The sequence below is a fragment of the Balaenoptera musculus genome, chromosome 6, assembly GCF_009873245.2.
Source record: "Balaenoptera musculus isolate JJ_BM4_2016_0621 chromosome 6, mBalMus1.pri.v3, whole genome shotgun sequence".
NCBI lineage: Eukaryota > Metazoa > Chordata > Mammalia > Artiodactyla > Balaenopteridae > Balaenoptera > Balaenoptera musculus.
Genome location: NC_045790.1, coordinates 102,479,888 through 102,498,852, shown reverse-complemented (window position 1 = coordinate 102,498,852; position 18,965 = coordinate 102,479,888). Strand labels below are relative to the sequence as shown.

At 40.9% G+C, this 18,965-nt stretch overlaps 1 protein-coding gene across 3 annotated transcripts in view; it reads left to right on the top strand.

Annotated features, from left to right (window-relative positions):
• The window catches only part of FBXW2 (F-box and WD repeat domain containing 2), a 28,796-nt gene extending 16,575 nt beyond the window's left edge, over window positions 1–12,221 (top strand). For all 3 annotated transcript variants that reach the window (XM_036854666.1, XM_036854665.1, XM_036854667.1), the window contains 4 exons: window positions 8–141; window positions 4,718–4,804; window positions 5,418–5,587; window positions 10,318–12,221. In XM_036854666.1, the coding sequence (XP_036710561.1) occupies window positions 8–141; window positions 4,718–4,804; window positions 5,418–5,587; window positions 10,318–10,606 (680 nt within the window). In that variant the 3' untranslated portion in view covers window positions 10,607–12,221. The remainder of the gene's footprint in view (window positions 1–7; window positions 142–4,717; window positions 4,805–5,417; window positions 5,588–10,317) is intronic.
• The last annotated feature ends 6,744 nt before the right edge of the window (window positions 12,222–18,965 follow it).

Sequence of the window (18,965 nt, the reverse complement as noted above, 5' to 3'; positions counted from 1 at the left end):
ATACTAGTGTTTAGCGTCGACTACAATGATGAACTGGACATCTTGGTGAGTGGCTCTGCAGACTTCACTGTGAAAGTATGGGCTTTATCTGCTGGGACGTGCCTGAACACACTCACCGGGCACACAGAATGGGTCACCAAGGTAGGAAGACCTACAGAAGAAATGTTGACATCAGTCTTGCTGAGGGTGGGGGAGCTGGGGGTGGGATGGGGGATGGTAGATGTTGCCTCATAAGTGGTAGATGAGTCATAAGATGGGATAGATACAACCACAAAGCATGATGGTATATAACAGTGACCAACATGTAAAAGACACTCAGTAAATAGTTCAATGAATGAGTGACTTATGGACATGGAAAGATGCCCACAATATATTAGGTGGGTAGAGGGAGCAAATAAAACAGGTTACATACAAAAAACTATGTAGAGTATGACGACAGTTTCTAAATGTGTTTTTGCACTAAAATGTTGAAGATGATTATTTCTTGTGGAATTGAGTACTTTTTTCCCTTTAGGATAAGCATATTTTTAAATCAGAAAAGTAATTTTCATTTTAAAAAAGAAAATGCTTGCAAGAAGTGGAAGAAAAATGTACAGCCTCTTTAAAAGAACATTGTGCTGGTTTCTAGCCACATTGATTCAACATACAATTGGAAGTCCTAGACAGCAGAAAAGGAAAAAAAGGGATCCATGTTGGAAAGGAAGAGGTAAAACTGTCAGTATTTGCAGATGCATGATATTTTGATGACTCCACCAGAAAACTGTTAGAACTTGTAAACTACATGTAAAGTTGCAAGATGTAAAATCTATACACAAAAATCTGTTGCCTTTCTGTACACTAATAATGAACTATCAGACAGAGAAATAAAGAAAACAGTCCCATTTACAATTGCATCAAAAAGAATAAAATACCTAGGAATAAGTTTAACCAGTATATAACAGAAAGACCTGTATATTGAAAACTGCAAGGCATTAATGAAGGAAATTGAAGTAGACACAAATAAATGGAAAGGTATTTCATGCTCATGGATTGGAACAATCGGTATTGTTAAAATGTTCATACTACCCAAAGCAATCTACAGATTCAGTGCAATCCCTATCAAAATTCCAATGGCATTTTTCAAGGAAATAAGACAAATAATCCTAAAATTTGTATGGAACCACAAAAAACCTCAAAAAGCCAAAACAATCTTGAAAAAGCACAAAGCTGAAGGCATCATGCTTTCAAACTATATGACAAAGATATAGTAGTTAAAACTATGGTATTGGCAGAACAGACACATAGATCAATGGAACAGAATAAATAGCCCAGAAATAAACCCACGTATATATGGTCAATTCATTTATGACAAAGGAGCCAAGAATATACAGTGGGGAAAGGGCAGTCTCTTCAGTAAATGGTGTTGGGAAAACTGAAGAGCCACATACAAAAGAATGAAACTCAACCACTGTCTTACACCATACATAAAAATTAACTCAAAATCGAGTAAAGATTTGAACTTCTTAACACCTGAAATCATAAAACTTAAGACTAGAAGAAGACATAGTAAGCATCTTGACATAGGTTTTGGCAATGATTTTTTGAATCTGACACCAAAAGCAACAAAAGCAAAAATAAATAAGTGGGACTACACCATACTAAAAAGCTTCTGCACAGCAAAAGAAACTGTTAACAAAATTAAGAGGTAACCTACTGAATGGGAGAAAATATTTGCAAATTATATATCAGATCGGGGCTAATATCCAAAATAGATAAATAACTCATACAACTCAATAGCAAAAAACCAAACAATCTGATTAAAAAATGGGCAGAAGATCTGAACATTTTTCCAAAGAAGACCTATAGATGATAAATGAAGACAACAACTAACAAGTAAATGAAAAGATGTTCAACATAATTAACCATCAGGGAAATGCAAATCAAAACCACAATGAGAGACTTCCGTGGTGGTCCAGTGGTTAAGACTCTGCGCTCCCAGTGCAGGGGGTCCAGGTTCAATCCCTGGTCAGAGAACTAGATCTTGTATGCCGCAACTATAAAAAAGATCCCGCATGCTGCGACAAAGATGCCGCAACTATAAAAAAGATCCCGCATGCTGCAACAAAGATCCCACACGTGGCAATGAAGATCCCACGTGCCACAACTAAGACCCAGCACAGCCAACTAAATAAATAAATATTAGGGGAAAAAAACCCACAATGAGATATCACGTCATACTAGTTAGAATGACTATTATCAAAAAGACAAGAAATAACAGGTGTTCGTGAGATTGTGGAGAAAAGGGAGGCTTTGTTCACTTTTAGGGGAATGTAAATTGGTGCAGCCACTACGGAAAACAGTTTGGAAGTTCCTCAAAGGATGAAAAATAGAACTTCCGCATGATCCAGCAATTCCACTTCTGGGTATTTATCCAAAGAAATTGAAAACACTAACTCAGAAAGATACATGCACCCCCATGTTCATTGCAACGTTATTTACAATAGCCAAGATATGGAAACAACCAAAGTGTCCATAGATGGATGAAGGGATATATGTATTGAAATATTATTTAGCTGTAAAAAAAGAATGAAACCTTGCCATATGTGACAAATGGATGGACCTCAAGGGCATTATGCTAAGTGAGGTAAGACAAAAAAGAGGCAAATACCATACGATCTCTCTTATATGTGGACTCTACAGGGGAAAAAAAAAGCCAAGCTCATAGATACAGAGAACAGATTGGTGGTTGCCAGAGGCAGGGGGTGGGATGTGGGGAGTGGGAGAAATGGGTGGACAGTGTTTTTTGGTTTTTTAGTTTAAATAAATTGCGAAGAAAGGGAAGGAGGAAGGAGGAGAAAATAATGCTCGCAAGAAGTGAAACAAAAATGTACAGGATCTTTAGAAGAATGTTGTGATGTCTTCTGGTTTTCAAAAAAACGATTGCTGTGAGGATCAAAAGGCATTTAAAAAGTGGAAATGCCATGCAGAAACACTTTTCTTGAGCTTATCATGCTATTCTGTGAGGGGCTAAGGATGCAAGAGTGAGCAAAACAGACCCAGGCTTGATGCGAATGTTAGTCTAGTAGGAGGAATAGTTATTAGTAATTTCACAAGTTCACAAATTGTGTTAAGTGCTATGGAGGAAAAGTGCAGAGTCTAATTCAGTTTGATTCAGGGAAAGCTTTTAGAGAAGGGGCCAAATGTGAAGAATAAATGGGAGGTAACTGTGTAAATGGAGTGTTCCAGAGGGTGCCGTATGTGCACAGGCCCTGGGGTGGGAAAGAGCCTAGAACATTTGATAAGCTGATGCCCTGGAAGGCCAGCGGAGCTGTGCTGTAGTTGGGGGAGGTGTGGGAGAGGGGCCAGCACGTACGCTTTACTAGACCTCATTAAAGATTCTGGATTATTGTAAGTATAGTAGAAAGCAATTGATGCGTTCTGAGCAAGAGTCTGGTGTGATTCATGTTTTAAGAAGATAACTGCTGAGTGAAAAATGGGTTAGAGTGGGGCACAAATGGATGCAGGGTGGCCAGTTAGGCTTTTGCAGTAGTCTAAGCAAAAGAGACCCACGGCTTGGACTTGGGTGGCAATAAAGAAAGAGAAGGGCGTACACGAAGGATGTGTCTTTAAGGTAAAGCCAACTGAACTTTCTCATGGGGAACAAAGAAGAAGAAAGAATCCGATGACTAGTGGGTTTTAGACTGGGTGAGTGATTGTGTGAGAAGACCAGTAATACCACCGAACTGTACACTTAAAAATGGTTAAGATTCTACATTTTATGTTACGTGTATTTTACCACAATAAAAATATTGGGGGAAAAAATTCTGTACTGGGTGCATTCAATTTTAAATAGAAAAGTTATATAAGACAAGTTGGTGTTATGTTAAAAACAGTGGACTTGGGGCCAGGACACTGACTGAGATGTCTTAGATAAGTTACTCTTCCCTTCAGGGCCTGAGTTTCATCATCTGCTAAATGTTCCTGTGAGTACTAAATGAGATGATGGGACAGAACCCAGCAAGGTGCCTGGCACTCAGTAGCAGGTCTGTCAGTTTCATTTGAATCTGCAACCCAGGCTTCTGAATGAGTGAGCCTGGCCTCCCCTCTCACTTTATGCTGATTTATTCCTAAAATAACCAGAAGCTAGTGTTCACAGATTATCCCACATGCTAATGGAATGTTAGCTTCTGTTACATTATTATTTTCATTGTTTTATTTCATTTTCACTACAATTATCTGAGATAATAGGTGCCCCATCCCCTATTTTAAAGATGAGGAAACTGAGAAACGAAGAGGTTAGATGGTCCTGCCCAAGGCTGCAGAGTCAACATATGACAGATTCTGGTCCCAAGTCGAGTGCTTTTCCCTTTATGATGCACACGCTTATGAAAACAGGTCATTTGTATCTACTATTTGAATGGACTTTTTTCTTTCCTATCCCTCACATTCTTTATGAAGTCACGTTTTATAATTTTTAAAGTCAGTCCTAATGTTTGCTTCCAGACTAAAGCTAAGAGTAAATGCTGGCAGCATTAGACACTTTTAGGTCTTGCTAATAATGTAAAGAATCTCGTAATAGTAAAACTCTTAGTAAAGGTTAACTTGTGTTATAGTTAACATAGAGTTATAGATTATTCACATACCATATCATTTTGAGCTCTTTTTCATATTTTAATTAAAAGGGATAAGAACAGTACTAAAAGGATCTTTCTGTAACATGGATATTTATTATTTCTAGGTGGTCTTGCAAAAGTGCAAAGTCAAGTCTCTCTTGCACAGCCCTGGAGACTACATCCTCTTAAGTGCAGACAAATATGAGATCAAGGTGAGGTTTTTTTTCCTCCATTAATTTGCCTTATGAAAGAGTGTAGCACAGGGGGAATATTTCAAGGGAGGAAGGAATGTCTTTAAGCCCTCTTAAACCCGCTGGAAAGAGAATTGTTCATTTTCCTGTGTTCTAGGCAGTTTCTAACTCTGATTTGTAAATGAAGGGGGAAAAAAAATCCACAGAAATTTATCTTCGATGCATTCTTACCTTTTCTTAAGACATATATCTCCTGCTCTCCTCAGTTCTTAGATCTGAAGTATGAAAACATAAACATTTACTTGTATAATAATAATAGCAATTTGCAAAAAAGTTTACAGAGCACTGTTACATGTATTTTTATTGCATCTTTTAAACTGTTCCATATGGTAGGCACTAACCATCTTCACGGCAGGAACTGAGGTTCAAAGAGGTTAAATATTTTACCCAAGATTACACAACACGTACGTGCCAAATCAGAATTTGAACCCATGCTTCAGCTGTAAAACCTGTGGTCTTTCCAGTTTACTTCACTTTGTATTTGACGTCAGCAAACACAAGCCACATTGTTTAAGGACAGGCTTTTCTATGGTGATGTGATCTCTCATCTTTCCTAATTTTCTCTTATCTGTAGATTTGGCCAATTGGGAGAGAAATTAACTGTAAGTGCTTAAAGACGTTGTCTGTCTCTGAGGATAGAAGTATCTGCCTGCAGCCAAGACTTCATTTTGATGGCAAATACATTGTCTGTAGTTCAGCACTGGGTCTCTACCAGTGGGACTTTGCCAGTTATGATATTCTCAGGTAATATTCCCTTGGACCTTTACCTTTAACAGTTTGTTGCAGTTTAATAATAAAGACAAGACTAAATATTTCCATAAACCAGTTAGTAACTTGCTTTGGGGAAATGTTTACTCCATCAGTTCTGTGCTGAAAATCTCACACATAAAAATGTTTTAAAGGTGGTAATTAAATTAGAAAGAGTTACATGTTAGAATGTAGAGGGTCTAGGTTCTAAGCCCTCTTCTTACTCTGAGTTACTTCCACTTTAAGAATTTCTGAATTCCCCTTCCAGCTTCTCTGGAAAATGAAGAGTTTGGATGAAAAGATCTTTCAGATCTCCTCTAGTTCTAATATTTTAAGTTCTACTTCCTGGTCAGTTGAAATTCTGTGTTGAGGGATTGAGTGGCTTTCCGCTGACTAGCAGAAAGACAGAGAAACTTGGAGAAAATTACAACCTGCAGAGTTTCTCTCCAAAGAAAGAAATAGAGGTCTATAGACAAATAATTTTGTGATTCACTGTATATCATAGACCCCTCTTGGATACTGGTGGTATCTGTTAGCGTATTGGAGGCTGTTGGAAGCCAGTGACATGGTGATTAAGAGAACCTACTTTGGTGATAAATAAACCTTGGTTTAAGACCTAGTTCTCTTTCTTATGAGCTGTGTGATTTTATGTAAGTTTCTTAACCTTTCTGTGTCTGAATTGTCTCACCTGTAAAGTAAAGGTTAAATGAAATGCCTGTAATGAGGACCTAGCAGAGGACCTGACAGGTTTTTATTACTAATAGGTGTGAGAAGTCCTACATAAAGAAACCTGTTTTAATTTGTTTAACCTACTGTACCTCACATGTATTGTGCACAGAGGCCTTGTTTTGAGGAGCACATGTTAACAGCTCACAGAATTAGTGTTCCATAGCATGCTTCAGGAAGTGCTGGCCTGGGGACAGAAACTGAACATTTTCTTCATTGGTTTTATGCATGACTGTTTGAGGTGAACTTGTATGAGATCTGATCCTACTAGCCAGCAGGACTTCGGTGGGCCCAGTCTCTCTGGTCATAAAGTTACAACCTCATTTATGTCTTCCTGGAGTTAGACCTACATTTCTCACCAGTTAGATTTCCAAGCTTTCAGAATAATTTCTAGAAATGATTGATAATTACATTTTGACAAAAAAAAGACTGGAACAGATGCCAGAAGACATTAGTCCAACCTCTTCATTTTATAGATGGGGAAACTGAAGCTGAAAGAGGATAAGGGCCTTGCCCAATATCCCACAGCTCACCCTAGTCCAGCATCCATCCATCCATCCATCCATCCATCCATCCATCCATCCATCCATCCATCCATCCGTGGTTGGATCATCAGGCAGGCATATGCTTAAGGAACCAGCAAGCCAGAGAGAAGGAACTTTTGAAAGAACTTGATTCTTTGCAAAGTAAGAAATTGAAGTACATTTGGCCATGGGTTCCGCACCCACAGATTCAACCAACTGAGGATCAAAAATATTTTTTTTTTAAAATGTCCAGAAAGTTCCAAAAAGCAAAACTTGAATTTGCCGTGCACCAGCAACTATTTACATAGCATTTGCATTGTATTAGATGTAAGTAATCTAGAGATGGTTTGAAGTATACGGGAGGATGTGTGTAGGTTATATGCAGATACTATACCATTTTATACAAACGACTTGAGCGTCCATGCATTTTGTTATCCAAGGGGGTCCTGGAACCAGTTCCCCGCAGATACGACATTAGTCACCGTGGGAAAATCAGATCTTTGATAGTTTAATATTGTTTTTGTTTTGAATTAAAATTTGGGAGACAGGGGTGAAGAGGCGAGGTGGAATAGAGGTATTATAATCTGATTAATGCTTAGAGTTTGAGAGTCTCTAAAGGTTTAATTTGATCCTATATTCTCGTGTGTGCTTCTTACTCAGAATGGCATATAGAGTCCAGAGTCCCAGATGAAAGTTCTGTTAATTTTTGATGTTTGGATATACTAGCTGTAACCAATAAACCTGCAAGATTGTTTGCTGCTAGCAAGTACTAAGTTCAGATTTTTTTTTTTTTTTTTTTGAAAAGGGGCTATTTTATCTCTTGCTTTTTCCCCTCAAACATGAATATAACAGCCTCTTTTTGAAATCTTGGTACAAATCCTGTGGCCTCAGTTGCCAGGACCAGGTTGCATTCTGTAAGCTTTGATGCTAATTGAAAAGAAAGCACAAATAGTAGCATGTTGCTCCATAAAGCTAAGTTATGGTGCAATCCCTTGAGCTAGGTTATCTCAGTACAGCAGGTGGGGTCTTGTAGGTTTAAGGGCCCAGAGTGCACAGCAGGGATGTCTGTTTACAGTTCTAAAGTAATCAAAGTAGAAGGTGCTGTGAGCCTGTCAGGACCTGTGTTCTGTCCTGCAGCACATTTGTGCTGGGGTCTTTGGAGTCAGCTCAACTTCCTCAGGCTTAAGTCCTGTCCCCTAGCCACTCTGTTTTCCAAGTTTCTGGTCATTTTCTGCTGGTGTTGATGATGTGGGACTTACTAGACTTTCCTGCTGCTTTCCCCAGTTTCCTTTGGCTCTCTCTTGTAGGAATTTGTGTTTTCCCACGCTTACTCCACCACTGCTCTAGTCATTAGCAGATACTTACTTATTTAACCTGTGTGTTAGGCACTGTGATATACGCTGGGAACCAGCAGAGATACTTACCAAACGTGTGGAAATGGCTAACCAAGGAAGGCTGACATTAAACAGCTGACTACATGCAGGTGTTTTCATGGTTGGGATAAGAGCAACATGGTTCGGGGTACTTTGAGACCCTGCCTAGTTTGAGGAGTAAAGGAAAGCTTCTTTGAGGAGGAGATTCGGGCCAAGCTCTAAAGGATGAGTAGATGCATTTAACTAAGTGCCGGGGCGAGAGTGCAGTGAGGAGCATTGTAGACTGCGAGGGCAGCCTGCTGAAAGGCCCTGAGACACAGGAGCCCGGTGCATCTGAGTGACTGAAAGAGGGCCAGAGTGGCAGACGTGCGTGCAGTAGAGAGCCGTTGAAGGGTTTAAAAGTTTAAAATCTGATAGGATTAGATTTTAGTGTGAGGTTAACTGATTGGGAGGGGCCAAGGGCAGATGTGGGGGCACCCATTGAAAACTCTTGGTAGTAGTGCAGGCAAAGCTGATGTCCTGGGTCAGAGTTGGGGCAATTCAGGTAGTAGTGAATAAATTAAAGGAAAGTTTAGGAGGTAAAATCAGTAGATCTTGGTGATTGGATTTGTGGTTTGAGATTTGCATGGTTGCCATGTTTCCTAGCTTGAGGAGCTGGGTGAATGAGCAAGCAAGGAAATGAAGACGAGAAACAGGTTAAGAAGGTTGTTTTGGACTGGTTGAGTGTGAGGAACAGGTCTTATTCTTCACTGCTAAATCCCCTCCCTTCCTGATACCAGACTGAAATCTGCTCCTTTGTAACGGTCTTTCCCTTTGACCTTCGTTCTCTCTGCTAGAGCGCCTAATGCCTGGCCTCTCACGCGTCCTTCACTATTGAAAGGTGATGATCGTGTATAGCTTCCCTGTCCCTGCCACTGCTTTCTCCCCACCTCAAGCTCATATTCTTCAGCTGCTCCTTGCTTGTCCTGGTTACCAGGCCCTGTCCCTTCTGGTTGACCTCTTGGACATAACACTACTTGGTAGTGTCCTTGTTAAGATGTAGGATAAACTGGAGTCTCACCTAGGCTCAAATATATTGTCACAGCAGAATTTGAATATCCCTTGTCTTATAGCTCTTTTCCTAGTGCCTCCAAAGAGGACGTCAACTTTTCGCCTTACTAAATGTGCAGATAAGAGAGACGGAGGGTTTCGTTTTGTTTTGTTTTTTTTTTTCATTTGTGTTCCTGTTTGGCAAGGTCCCTCCCACTTTCTGCCTTTGTCGTCGATGTTTTAGGAACTGCCAACCTGAGACGGTTAAGGCTGTCCTCCCAACTCTCCCAGTTTTCTCTAACTTATTATCAATCTATTAATAAATGTTTCTGAATTATTTGGGGGAACTTTATATTTTCAGCCTCTGCTGTTCTTAGAGAGGAACTTGTGTTTGCTACGTGCCGAATAGAGAAGCACTGAGTCTGAGTCACTTGGTTTTTAGTCTTTGTTCTGGGCTTGGGAAGGTTCCCCTAGGCCAGTACCATCGGCCCTCCATATCCGTGTGCTCTGCATCCATGGATGTGGAGGGCCAGCTGTACTACACCATTTTATGTAAGGGACTGGAGCATCCTCGGATTTGGGTATCTGAGGACGTCCAGGAACCAATCCCTTTGGATAACAAGGGGTGACCGTATAGTAGTTTTTACCTAGTGGTAAGAGTTGAGTGTTACCCTCTTGTTCTGACTGGTAACTAACTAGTTGTGAATGCTTAGCCAAATTATTTACCCTGGCTGTACTTTAGTTTTCACATCTTAGAAGTGAGAGTATTAAACGAGATAATCTGTAAGATCCTTTCCAGCTTAGATGGGCATTTTGTGCTTTTATAAATATTCATTTCCTTATATGCCTGTGTTATATTACCTTATCGTTATGAAGGGTTCTTCTCCCCGGCCTTTTTTCTAAAGGAGGGTGAGCTTTTTGTCCTCATATTTTCCTTTCTATAAAAATGTTTCATTTAATTCTAAATTTGCTTGAATTTTGCATTGTTTTTAAATGTCTCCAGAAAAGATTACAGTAGCATAAACAGAAGCACAGTTGCCTTCTGGTTCATGTTTATTAACTTTCATCCTTGTAGGGTCATCAAGACTCCTGAGATAGCAAACTTGGCCTTGCTTGGCTTTGGAGATATCTTTGCCCTGCTGTTTGATAACCGCTACCTGTATATCATGGACTTGCGGACAGAGAGCCTGATTAGCCGCTGGCCTCTCCCAGAGTATAGGAAATCCAAGAGAGGCTCCAGCTTCCTGGCAGGCGAAGTGTCCTGGCTGAATGGACTGGATGGGCACAATGACACGGGCTTGGTCTTTGCCACCAGCATGCCTGACCACAGTATTCACCTGGTGTTGTGGAAGGAGCACGGCTGATGCCGCGAGCTGCGCCGCTGACTGACTTCGGGCGCCAGGGCTGCGGGTTTTGAGTGCAACCTCTGTGGCAGCCGACTGCATGAACCAAAGTTCTCACCTAATGGTATCATCACGCAGTGCACAATCATTTATCTCTGTTTGCCAGGGGACCAGGGCTCGGGGTGGGGGAGGGCTCGTTTTGTTGACCTACACCGCAGCATGCTGATGGGGTGCACCATTGACTTCATTCGTACTTAGTTATGTTGGTCAGTATAAGAGGCTGCATTTGGGGTTCATCTTTCTTGAATATTGGTTTTAAGTAACGATATTTAAATGGCTCATTAATCTGCTAATTGGTTGCCTATGAAAACACATTCAGTCTATCATTAAAGCTTTTTACCATTGCCTTTTTCTCTTTTGAAGTTGAAGCAAAGGTGCTATGATGTTGTTACAGCAACTTTTCTCACATGGGGCTTAGCTTTTACAACAACCCGTGTTATAAAGACCACCAGGTTCTGTGACATTCATACTCTCCACCAAATACCAGTTCTAAAGAAAAGTTGTCTTCCAGTGCAAATCCAGTTGTATAAATTGATGGTTTGTAACACATTCTAAACCCTAGTTCTTGACAGAGTGAAGGTGGGCCATGTCTGAGATGTGAGGAAGTTAATGTAGTTTTTGTTTCTAGGTGGAGCAAGCTGGTCCTTGGTCCCCCACAGCCTAGGTGACTGCACAGAGGTGACATGGTACAGTAGAAAGAGCCCTGAGCTGGCAGGTTGAAGACTGGCTCTGTTACCTAGGAAACCTGCACCCCAGGCATATACTTCTCTGGTCCCCATTTTCCCTGTCTGTATAGCTAGTTGTTAGGCTGTCACTTGGCTTCTAAGATTCCTTCTGGTCCTGTGTCTGCTGAGGTGTGCAAAAGTTGATATTTCAGTTTTGTCTGATGGCTGATTCATTGCTTCTTTAGGTTTGGAGATAATATATAAATGAAATCACTGATAGAAAGTTGTCATCTATAAGGAAATCCAAACGTACAAAAAAGAATGGATAAGAGGGAATGTAGAAAATGTTACATGTTCCACTTTAAAAATGTAAGTGATTGGTAGAAGAAATGCTGAGAGCAGCTGTGGTCCTCTAGAGAGGCAGTGTGCCATATTAGAAAGAAAGATCCCTGACCCTGACTTTCGTCCTCCTGTGCCTCTAACTTGGTGTGTAGCCTCAGGCAGGTTAACTTTCTGTTGGAAATGAAGGAATTGCCCTAGATTAAGGTTCGAAAAGTCACACGCCCAGGGGAGCCACGCAGATAAACATAAGCGAGTGCAGCATGCTGCGTAGGATGGGGCTGCACCAGGGGAAGCTCATCTGGCAGGGCAGTTATGGAGCCCTAAGTGTTAGGCAGAAACAAGTCCAGTGTTTGGCAGGTCTTCTGATTTTTCAGGAGGTAGAACTCCAGAATTGTATTTGTAATTCCCTAATTTTAAAAATGTTGACAACGACTCGAAGATCATTCAAAATGTAGTGGGCTAAACAAAGCATGTCTGCGGGCTGCCAGTTTGTATTCTCCACCCTCTCATTCCTGTAAATTAGATAATGCTGTGATTCAGCAGTGGAACTGTTTTAACGTAACTGTCACAAACATTAGGGAGAAAGTCGAGGGAGCAAGTAGTAGGAAGAATTCAGCTCTTCCCCGTTGTGTTACAGAGGAGTGAGGGGGGCATTTCATTCACAGACCGACAGGAAACTAGTTTGAAGATGAACTTAACGGGAACCGGAGTGAGAGCCTTTGCCTGGGAATATGAGGTATTCATTTTCCTACTTTCCTACTTTTCCTACTTTCCTACTTTGAAAAGGGTTGCTGGCAGAGCTGAGAATGATTCAAAGTACAGTGGGGACACAGCTCTCCCAGAATCCTGTCAGCCTAGAGTCTGACAGTGGGCCTCTGAATGCTGCAAAGTTAGGGTTTCAGAGAATTCTGATGGTTGGTTTCAAGGACGGGTTTAGTTAATATCCATGTTGAGGCTCTGAGGGAATTACGTAAAAGAACAATTATCTTTCTCCATCCCCCAAATCCATTTCACATTGAGTTCTGTGTGTGAGCTCTGCTCGGTCCTTCAAGAAGTGGAACCAGATTAGAAGCTGGAATCTATCTTGCAGGAACCTCAGGAGGCTTTGGGCCATGATAAGGGTAAACAACTTAACTCCTTTTCATCCAGCCAGAACAAAAAAACTGAGATTACTGATCTAATGACCATCCCTATTTCCACCTCACCATCAGATATATCCAGTAGCTTCAAAGACCAAGCGATTATAACTATAGTCATTTGTGGGAAAAATTTTTTGAAAATGACAAACCTGAAACCTGTATGGCATGTCCCATTTCAGTTTTCAGAGGCGAATACCAAAGTTATCATCAAGGTGGTACAGCTGATTTTGACAGCAGTGCTTAGAGTCCTAACTTTGATCCTCCTCACAGAGATCTTTGTTTCACCTGAGCATTTTATTTAATTGCTTTATGGATGCTAGCTTTATTCATAGTATTGTCAGCTTTTATACAAATGGAAAACTTAACTTATCCTTTAAAAAGAAATAAAGCAAGGTGGGGAGTCAGTGAGAACAGTGGGTAGGGGATAACTCAGTCTCCCTTCATGGAATTAGGGGACTCTCTCCCCTACACACTGACTTCTGCTTCCTTAGCTCAGAGGCAAGGGATTTGCCTTTGCCCCTTCTTTTGTGAATATTCTCATTTCTGAAAAATTCTTAATCATAAGCAGATAGACTCCATCTTTCTTTGTGAGTGTTGGATTTCTTGAGTGGCCCTGGTGCGGTAGAAGGGGGGGTTCTTTCCTCTCCGGTTTGTGTAGGGAACCATAACAACTTAAGGCTCCGGGGGAGGACGGGGTCCAGGAGAGCTGAGCGAGTGTGGTTTTAGCAGACTTTGTTCCCATTCCAAAGGAAGCTAGTTTCCTCCAGCCAGCCCCATTATTTGAAGTAGTAAGTGTTGTCAAACCTGACCTCTTAGACCTATCAGAGAAGTAGGAAGAAGGACTTCCTCCAGGACAGGGGCTAGACTTTGAAGACGTTCCACAGGAAGTACACGTGTTTGAATAGCTTTTAAATGGAAGATGGAGAATATTGCTATTTTAAGTTGTGTACTTCATTTTTCATAGTTTAAAATTAATCTGTGCTGGCCACTAAAAATGCTCAGTAAAATGTGAATGAGGGTTATGTAATCATTCTAGTATTTGCTCTCAGGAGAATGATTACTGCTCTGCATTTGTAAATCTTAGGGAGAAAAGAAATACTTCTGGAAACAGTATTACATTAGACATGAAGAATTTGTTTCTGTTAGGTGAGGCTTTTCAACCAAACAGAAGTAGCTAAGGAGAGTAGAGCCTGGCTTTACATGTTGCTTTGGCCAAACCCAGCCAACTCCTTGAAGCCACGACTGTTGCCCTGGCTTCTTGGGAGCCTAGAGGTGAATCTTCCCATCGTCCCTCTTCTAGTTCTCCGTGCCTCCTCCTTGTCTGGGCCTCTACTGGGCCTTGGTGTCTGAACCACTTGCCATCCTCTGTAGGAAAGTGTGTAGTCAGATTGCTGCCCTAGGATGCAGCCTGGGCCAGGGCACACTGTGACCTTTGCCTTTAGGGCCATAGAGTTGTCAGTATAGGGGAGAGGCCCCTTAGGTCTGTCCCCTTGACACAGCCTTCCTACCTGGTTATGCTGGTGCTTGCCAAGATACTTAAGACAACCAAGACACTCGAGAATTCTGCAGTCCCCAGATAAGATGTCTCATGGAGAGAACAGGTTAGCATTCTTGACAGAAATGCCTACCAGCCATCTTTGGCAGTGTCCTGATCCGTAGCTCCCTGTACTTACTGTAGGAAAGTGAATTTCTTTCAGGATAAATCCTCACATGGATTACTGGATAGTCTTTGTATCACTCCCTTCAGCCTAATCAGGCTGAATGATCGCGCTCAGTGCAAAAAGGTGTTTTGCTGTCAAGTTGTTTCAATGCATTTCCAGTCTCCCCCAGAATGGTATAGTTGCTTAAAGCTAGTATTACAGTCTTGACCAGTGTAAACATACTTAATTATTGCAGCTTAAAGAATCCAGCTACTTCTACTCTTCATGAATATGCTCAAATAAAAATGTGTTTTTCTATGTTTAAACCTGGCAAATTATGAATTCAGATGATAAAAGCTCACAGTTGTTTGGTGTCCATATACTCACATTGTGAACATATCTCACTCGTTTAGACTTAGTACTCTTGATGAGAATGCTCAGGTTGAAAAAGGCTGGCCTCACCAATCCAACATCTGTGGCAACATGGAACTTATGTTTCACTTATTTGATGTATGTTGTGATCTAGGGGGAATGAAATGAAGTTTATATTTGAACTGTCTGTGGGGTGGGTGGGCGGGGGAGAAGGGATTGCTTAAGCAAATAGTGGAGTGATTGTGGAACAAGATGTCTCTATAAGACGAGAAGTTATTTTCATGCATCATAGAAGCATTCTTCTACCTGTGAGTGATTGTGCTAACTGTAAATCATTTATATCTATACATTAAAGCAGGTTCCCTTGATTAGGCAACATTTGGTTAGCCAAGCCCAAGTTATTGTTTGTACTTGAAAGAAATAAAGCTGCATTTCCTTAAAAATTACATTCCGTAGTTAAGACTATTTTCTTACTTTTTTCCCCCAACCAATTCTAAGGAAACTTTTCAAAAGCGAGTGTTTTAGAATGCATCTTTAGAAATGAACTGCCCCTCGAGTTATCTAAAGTGACTCTGTTCTTCTACTGTTTCTGCATGTTCTAGAATGTAAGTCTAACAATGTAACAATTTCTGAATGAGATCCAAGAGGGAAAACAATAAATTTAAAAGTAAAATGCAGGAAGGATTTTGGTGACCTTCATGAATAGATGCAGATGGAGGGAAAGTACGTTTATGCAGGGTCGAGACCTTGGGATCAGCTTCCTCTCTTTTGCCCTCCTCTGTTCAGCATATCCCCAAGTTGGTTCATTCTTTCTTCTTAATTTAAACTTGTAGGACTCCTTGTCATCAAACATGGTCCTGTACTTTTGATCCCCAGCAGCGCCATGACAGGGCAGATTGTCCTTCCTGTTTTACAGATGAGAAGTTGAGGCTTGCGCGGAGCAACTAAGCCCGCGAGCCACAACTACGGAAGCCTGGGCACCTAGAGCCCGTGCTCCATGACAAGAGAAGCCACTGCAGTGAGAAGCCCACACACCACAGCTAGAGAAAGCCCGCGCGCAGCAACGAAGACACAATGTAGCCAAAAATATAAATAAATAAATAGATAAGTTTATTTTAAAAATAAAAGGAGTTGAGGCTTGAAAGAGTGGCTAATTGCTTAGAGGAGTAGTAAGTAGCAAGGATGAGGCTGGGGCCCTGATGTTTAGCCTCTGCAGACCTGGATTTTTCCTGCCTTTCCTTGTTTCCCTTCCCATTCTCTCTACTTCAGTCTCTTCAATCCAGACCTGGCCCTCTGCCCTCTGCCCTCTGCCCTCTGCCTTCACCACTCATGTGCACCTCTTGAGCCACCATGGACTCTGCTTCCAGGGCCTCTCCCCAACCACTCTTTTGAGCACGTATCTCTGTTCAACAACCTTAATGACTCCCTGTTATCAGCAGGGGGTGTCTAGATCTATCAGTGTAATTGAGTCCCAACTCATCTCTTCAAAGGACTCTTGCTCTTTCGTTTCCTGCCTTTGCACCTTGGGTCTTCCCACGTCCTTGTGGGGAAGCCATCTGTGCTCTTTCCAACCTGTCCTTGGGCCAGCCTGTAGGATCCCATTAACCTCCCACCATCTTTAAAGCCTCTGGTGACCACCACCCCCACTGGGCCTGACTCAGTGTTTTGTTCCAGGGTAGGTAGGTGTGCAATTCATTTGGCAATTCATCATGTAGTACCTTTTGCAGTTGGTAAACCATTAACTTTTACCCTTAAGCCATACATTTTTCAAAATTTAGGTGAATGCTTTGTCTCTCCAGTAACATTTTTTTTTTTAATATTTTAATGAGATTCTTGTCTGCTTACATTCTTTTTTTTTATGTATGTATGTATGTATGTATGGCTGTGTTGGGTCTTCGTTTCTGTGCGAGGTCTTCCCCCAGTTGTGGCAAGTGGGGGCCACTCGTCATCGCGGTGCGCGGGCCTCTCACTACCGCGGGCTCTCTTGTTGCGGAGCACAGGCTCCAGACGCGCAGGCTCAGTAATTGTGGCTCACGGGCCGAGTTGCTCCGTGGCATGTGGGATCTTCCCAGACCAGGGCTCGAACCCGCGTCCCCTGCATTGGCAGGCAGATTCTCAACCACTGCGCCACCAGGGAAGCCCCTCTCCAGTAACATTTTAAGATTGAGTTTTTACAAGATGCTCAATAAATTCTTGATATTTTAATAAATTCCATGAATTATCTTAGGGGCTACATGTTATGGAGGAAAAATAACTTTTGAGAATGTCAGGGCCTTGAAGCAAAATGAAAGACCAATTACACACAGCTCTCCCTCTCTTAGACTTCCCTGCTCTGCCGTATTTTTTTTTAATTAAAGTATAGTTGATTTACAATGTTGTGTTAATTTCTGCTGTACAGCAAAGGGATTCAGTTATATATAAATTCTTTTCCATATTCTTTTCCATTGGTTTCCATATGGTTTATCACAGGATTTTGAATATAGTTCCCTGTGCTATAAGTAGGACCTTGTTTATCCATCCTATATATAGTAGTTTGCATCTACTAATCCCAAACTCCCAATCCATCCCTCCCCTACCCCACTACCCCTTGGCAACCACAAGTCTGTTCTCTTTGTGAGTCTGTTTCTGTTTCGTAGGTAAGTTCATTTGTGTTGTATTTTAGATTCCACATATAAGTGATATCATATGGTATTTGTCTTTTTTTTTTAATTTTTTAATTTTATTTTTTTATATGCAGGTTCTTATTACCTATTTTATACATATTGGTGTATATATGTCAATCGGTATTTGTCTTTCTATGTCTTCATTTAGTATGATAATCTTTAGGTCCATCCATGTTGCTGCAAATGGCATTACTTCATTATTTTTTTATGGCAGCGTAGTACAGTAAGTCCCTTGCACACGAACGAGTTCCATTCTGAGAGCGCATTCTTAAGTTCCATTTGTTCGCAAGTCCAACATAGTTAGCCTAGGTACCCAACTAACACAATCGGCTATACAATACTGTACTGTAATAGGTTTATAATACTTTTCACACAAATAATACATAAAAAACAAACAAATGGTTTTAATCTTACAGTACAGTACCTTGAAAAGTACAGTAGTACAGTACAACAGCTGGCATACAAGGGCTGGCATTGAGTGAACAGGCAAGAAGAGTTACTCACTGGAGGAGGGAGAGGAGGTGGGAGATGGTAGAGCTGAAGGATCGTCAACAATAGGAGTTGGAGGGCAAGGTGCGGTTTCGCTCATGCCTGATGTTGATGGCACAGGTTCTGGTTCCTTGCTGGATTCAATTCTATCTACCCTCTTGCTTACAGACATCCTGGGCTTGAAATAAAGATACTGTACTACTGTACTCTATTCAGGACTGTACAGTAAAGTACACAAAAGCACAACCACTTGTAGAGGATGCACGCACATTCACATCTTTGAAAGTTTGCAACTTGAAGGTTTGTATGTAGGGGACTTACTGTATTCCATTGTATGTGTCTACCACATCTTCTTTATCCATCCATTTTTGGACATTTAGGTTGTCTCCATGTCTTGGCTATTGTGAATAGTACTGCTATGAACATAGGGGTGCATTGTTCTGCCATGTTCTATAAACATCAAAAGTGTTCTGAGTACACTTGAACAGAATGTTTGACGATCACTCTATGATTAGACAAGGGTAGTCCTTGCCAGTGGGATGTTCCTGTCCTTTGCATTTTAACCACATGTTCTGTTCTCTTTGTGGCAAAGATCATCTAACAATAACACAAACTTTTGGAGAAAATTACCCAGACTCCTTTATCATAACAATTTTTAATATTCTCTTCTAATCCTTATGCATATATGTATAGATTTATGTAATTACAAATCATTGTTTTGTATTGTGTTGTCAGAATTGTGCTCTGTCTTTGCAATTACCATAATACTTTGTAATATTCCTTTATTACATATACTTTGCTAAACCATTCCTGTTTTGGTGAATAATTAGGTAGTTTCTAGTTTTGTTTTTTAGGTAATGCTACAGAGAACTTCTTTGCACATGATTTCCTTAGAACAAGTTCCCAGTAGATGACTTATTGGTAAAAGCAAAGGAAATTTTTTTCTTAACATTTTTCTGTTATAGACATGGAAGAGACCATAAAACACACACAGTTTATTGAGTAGTTAT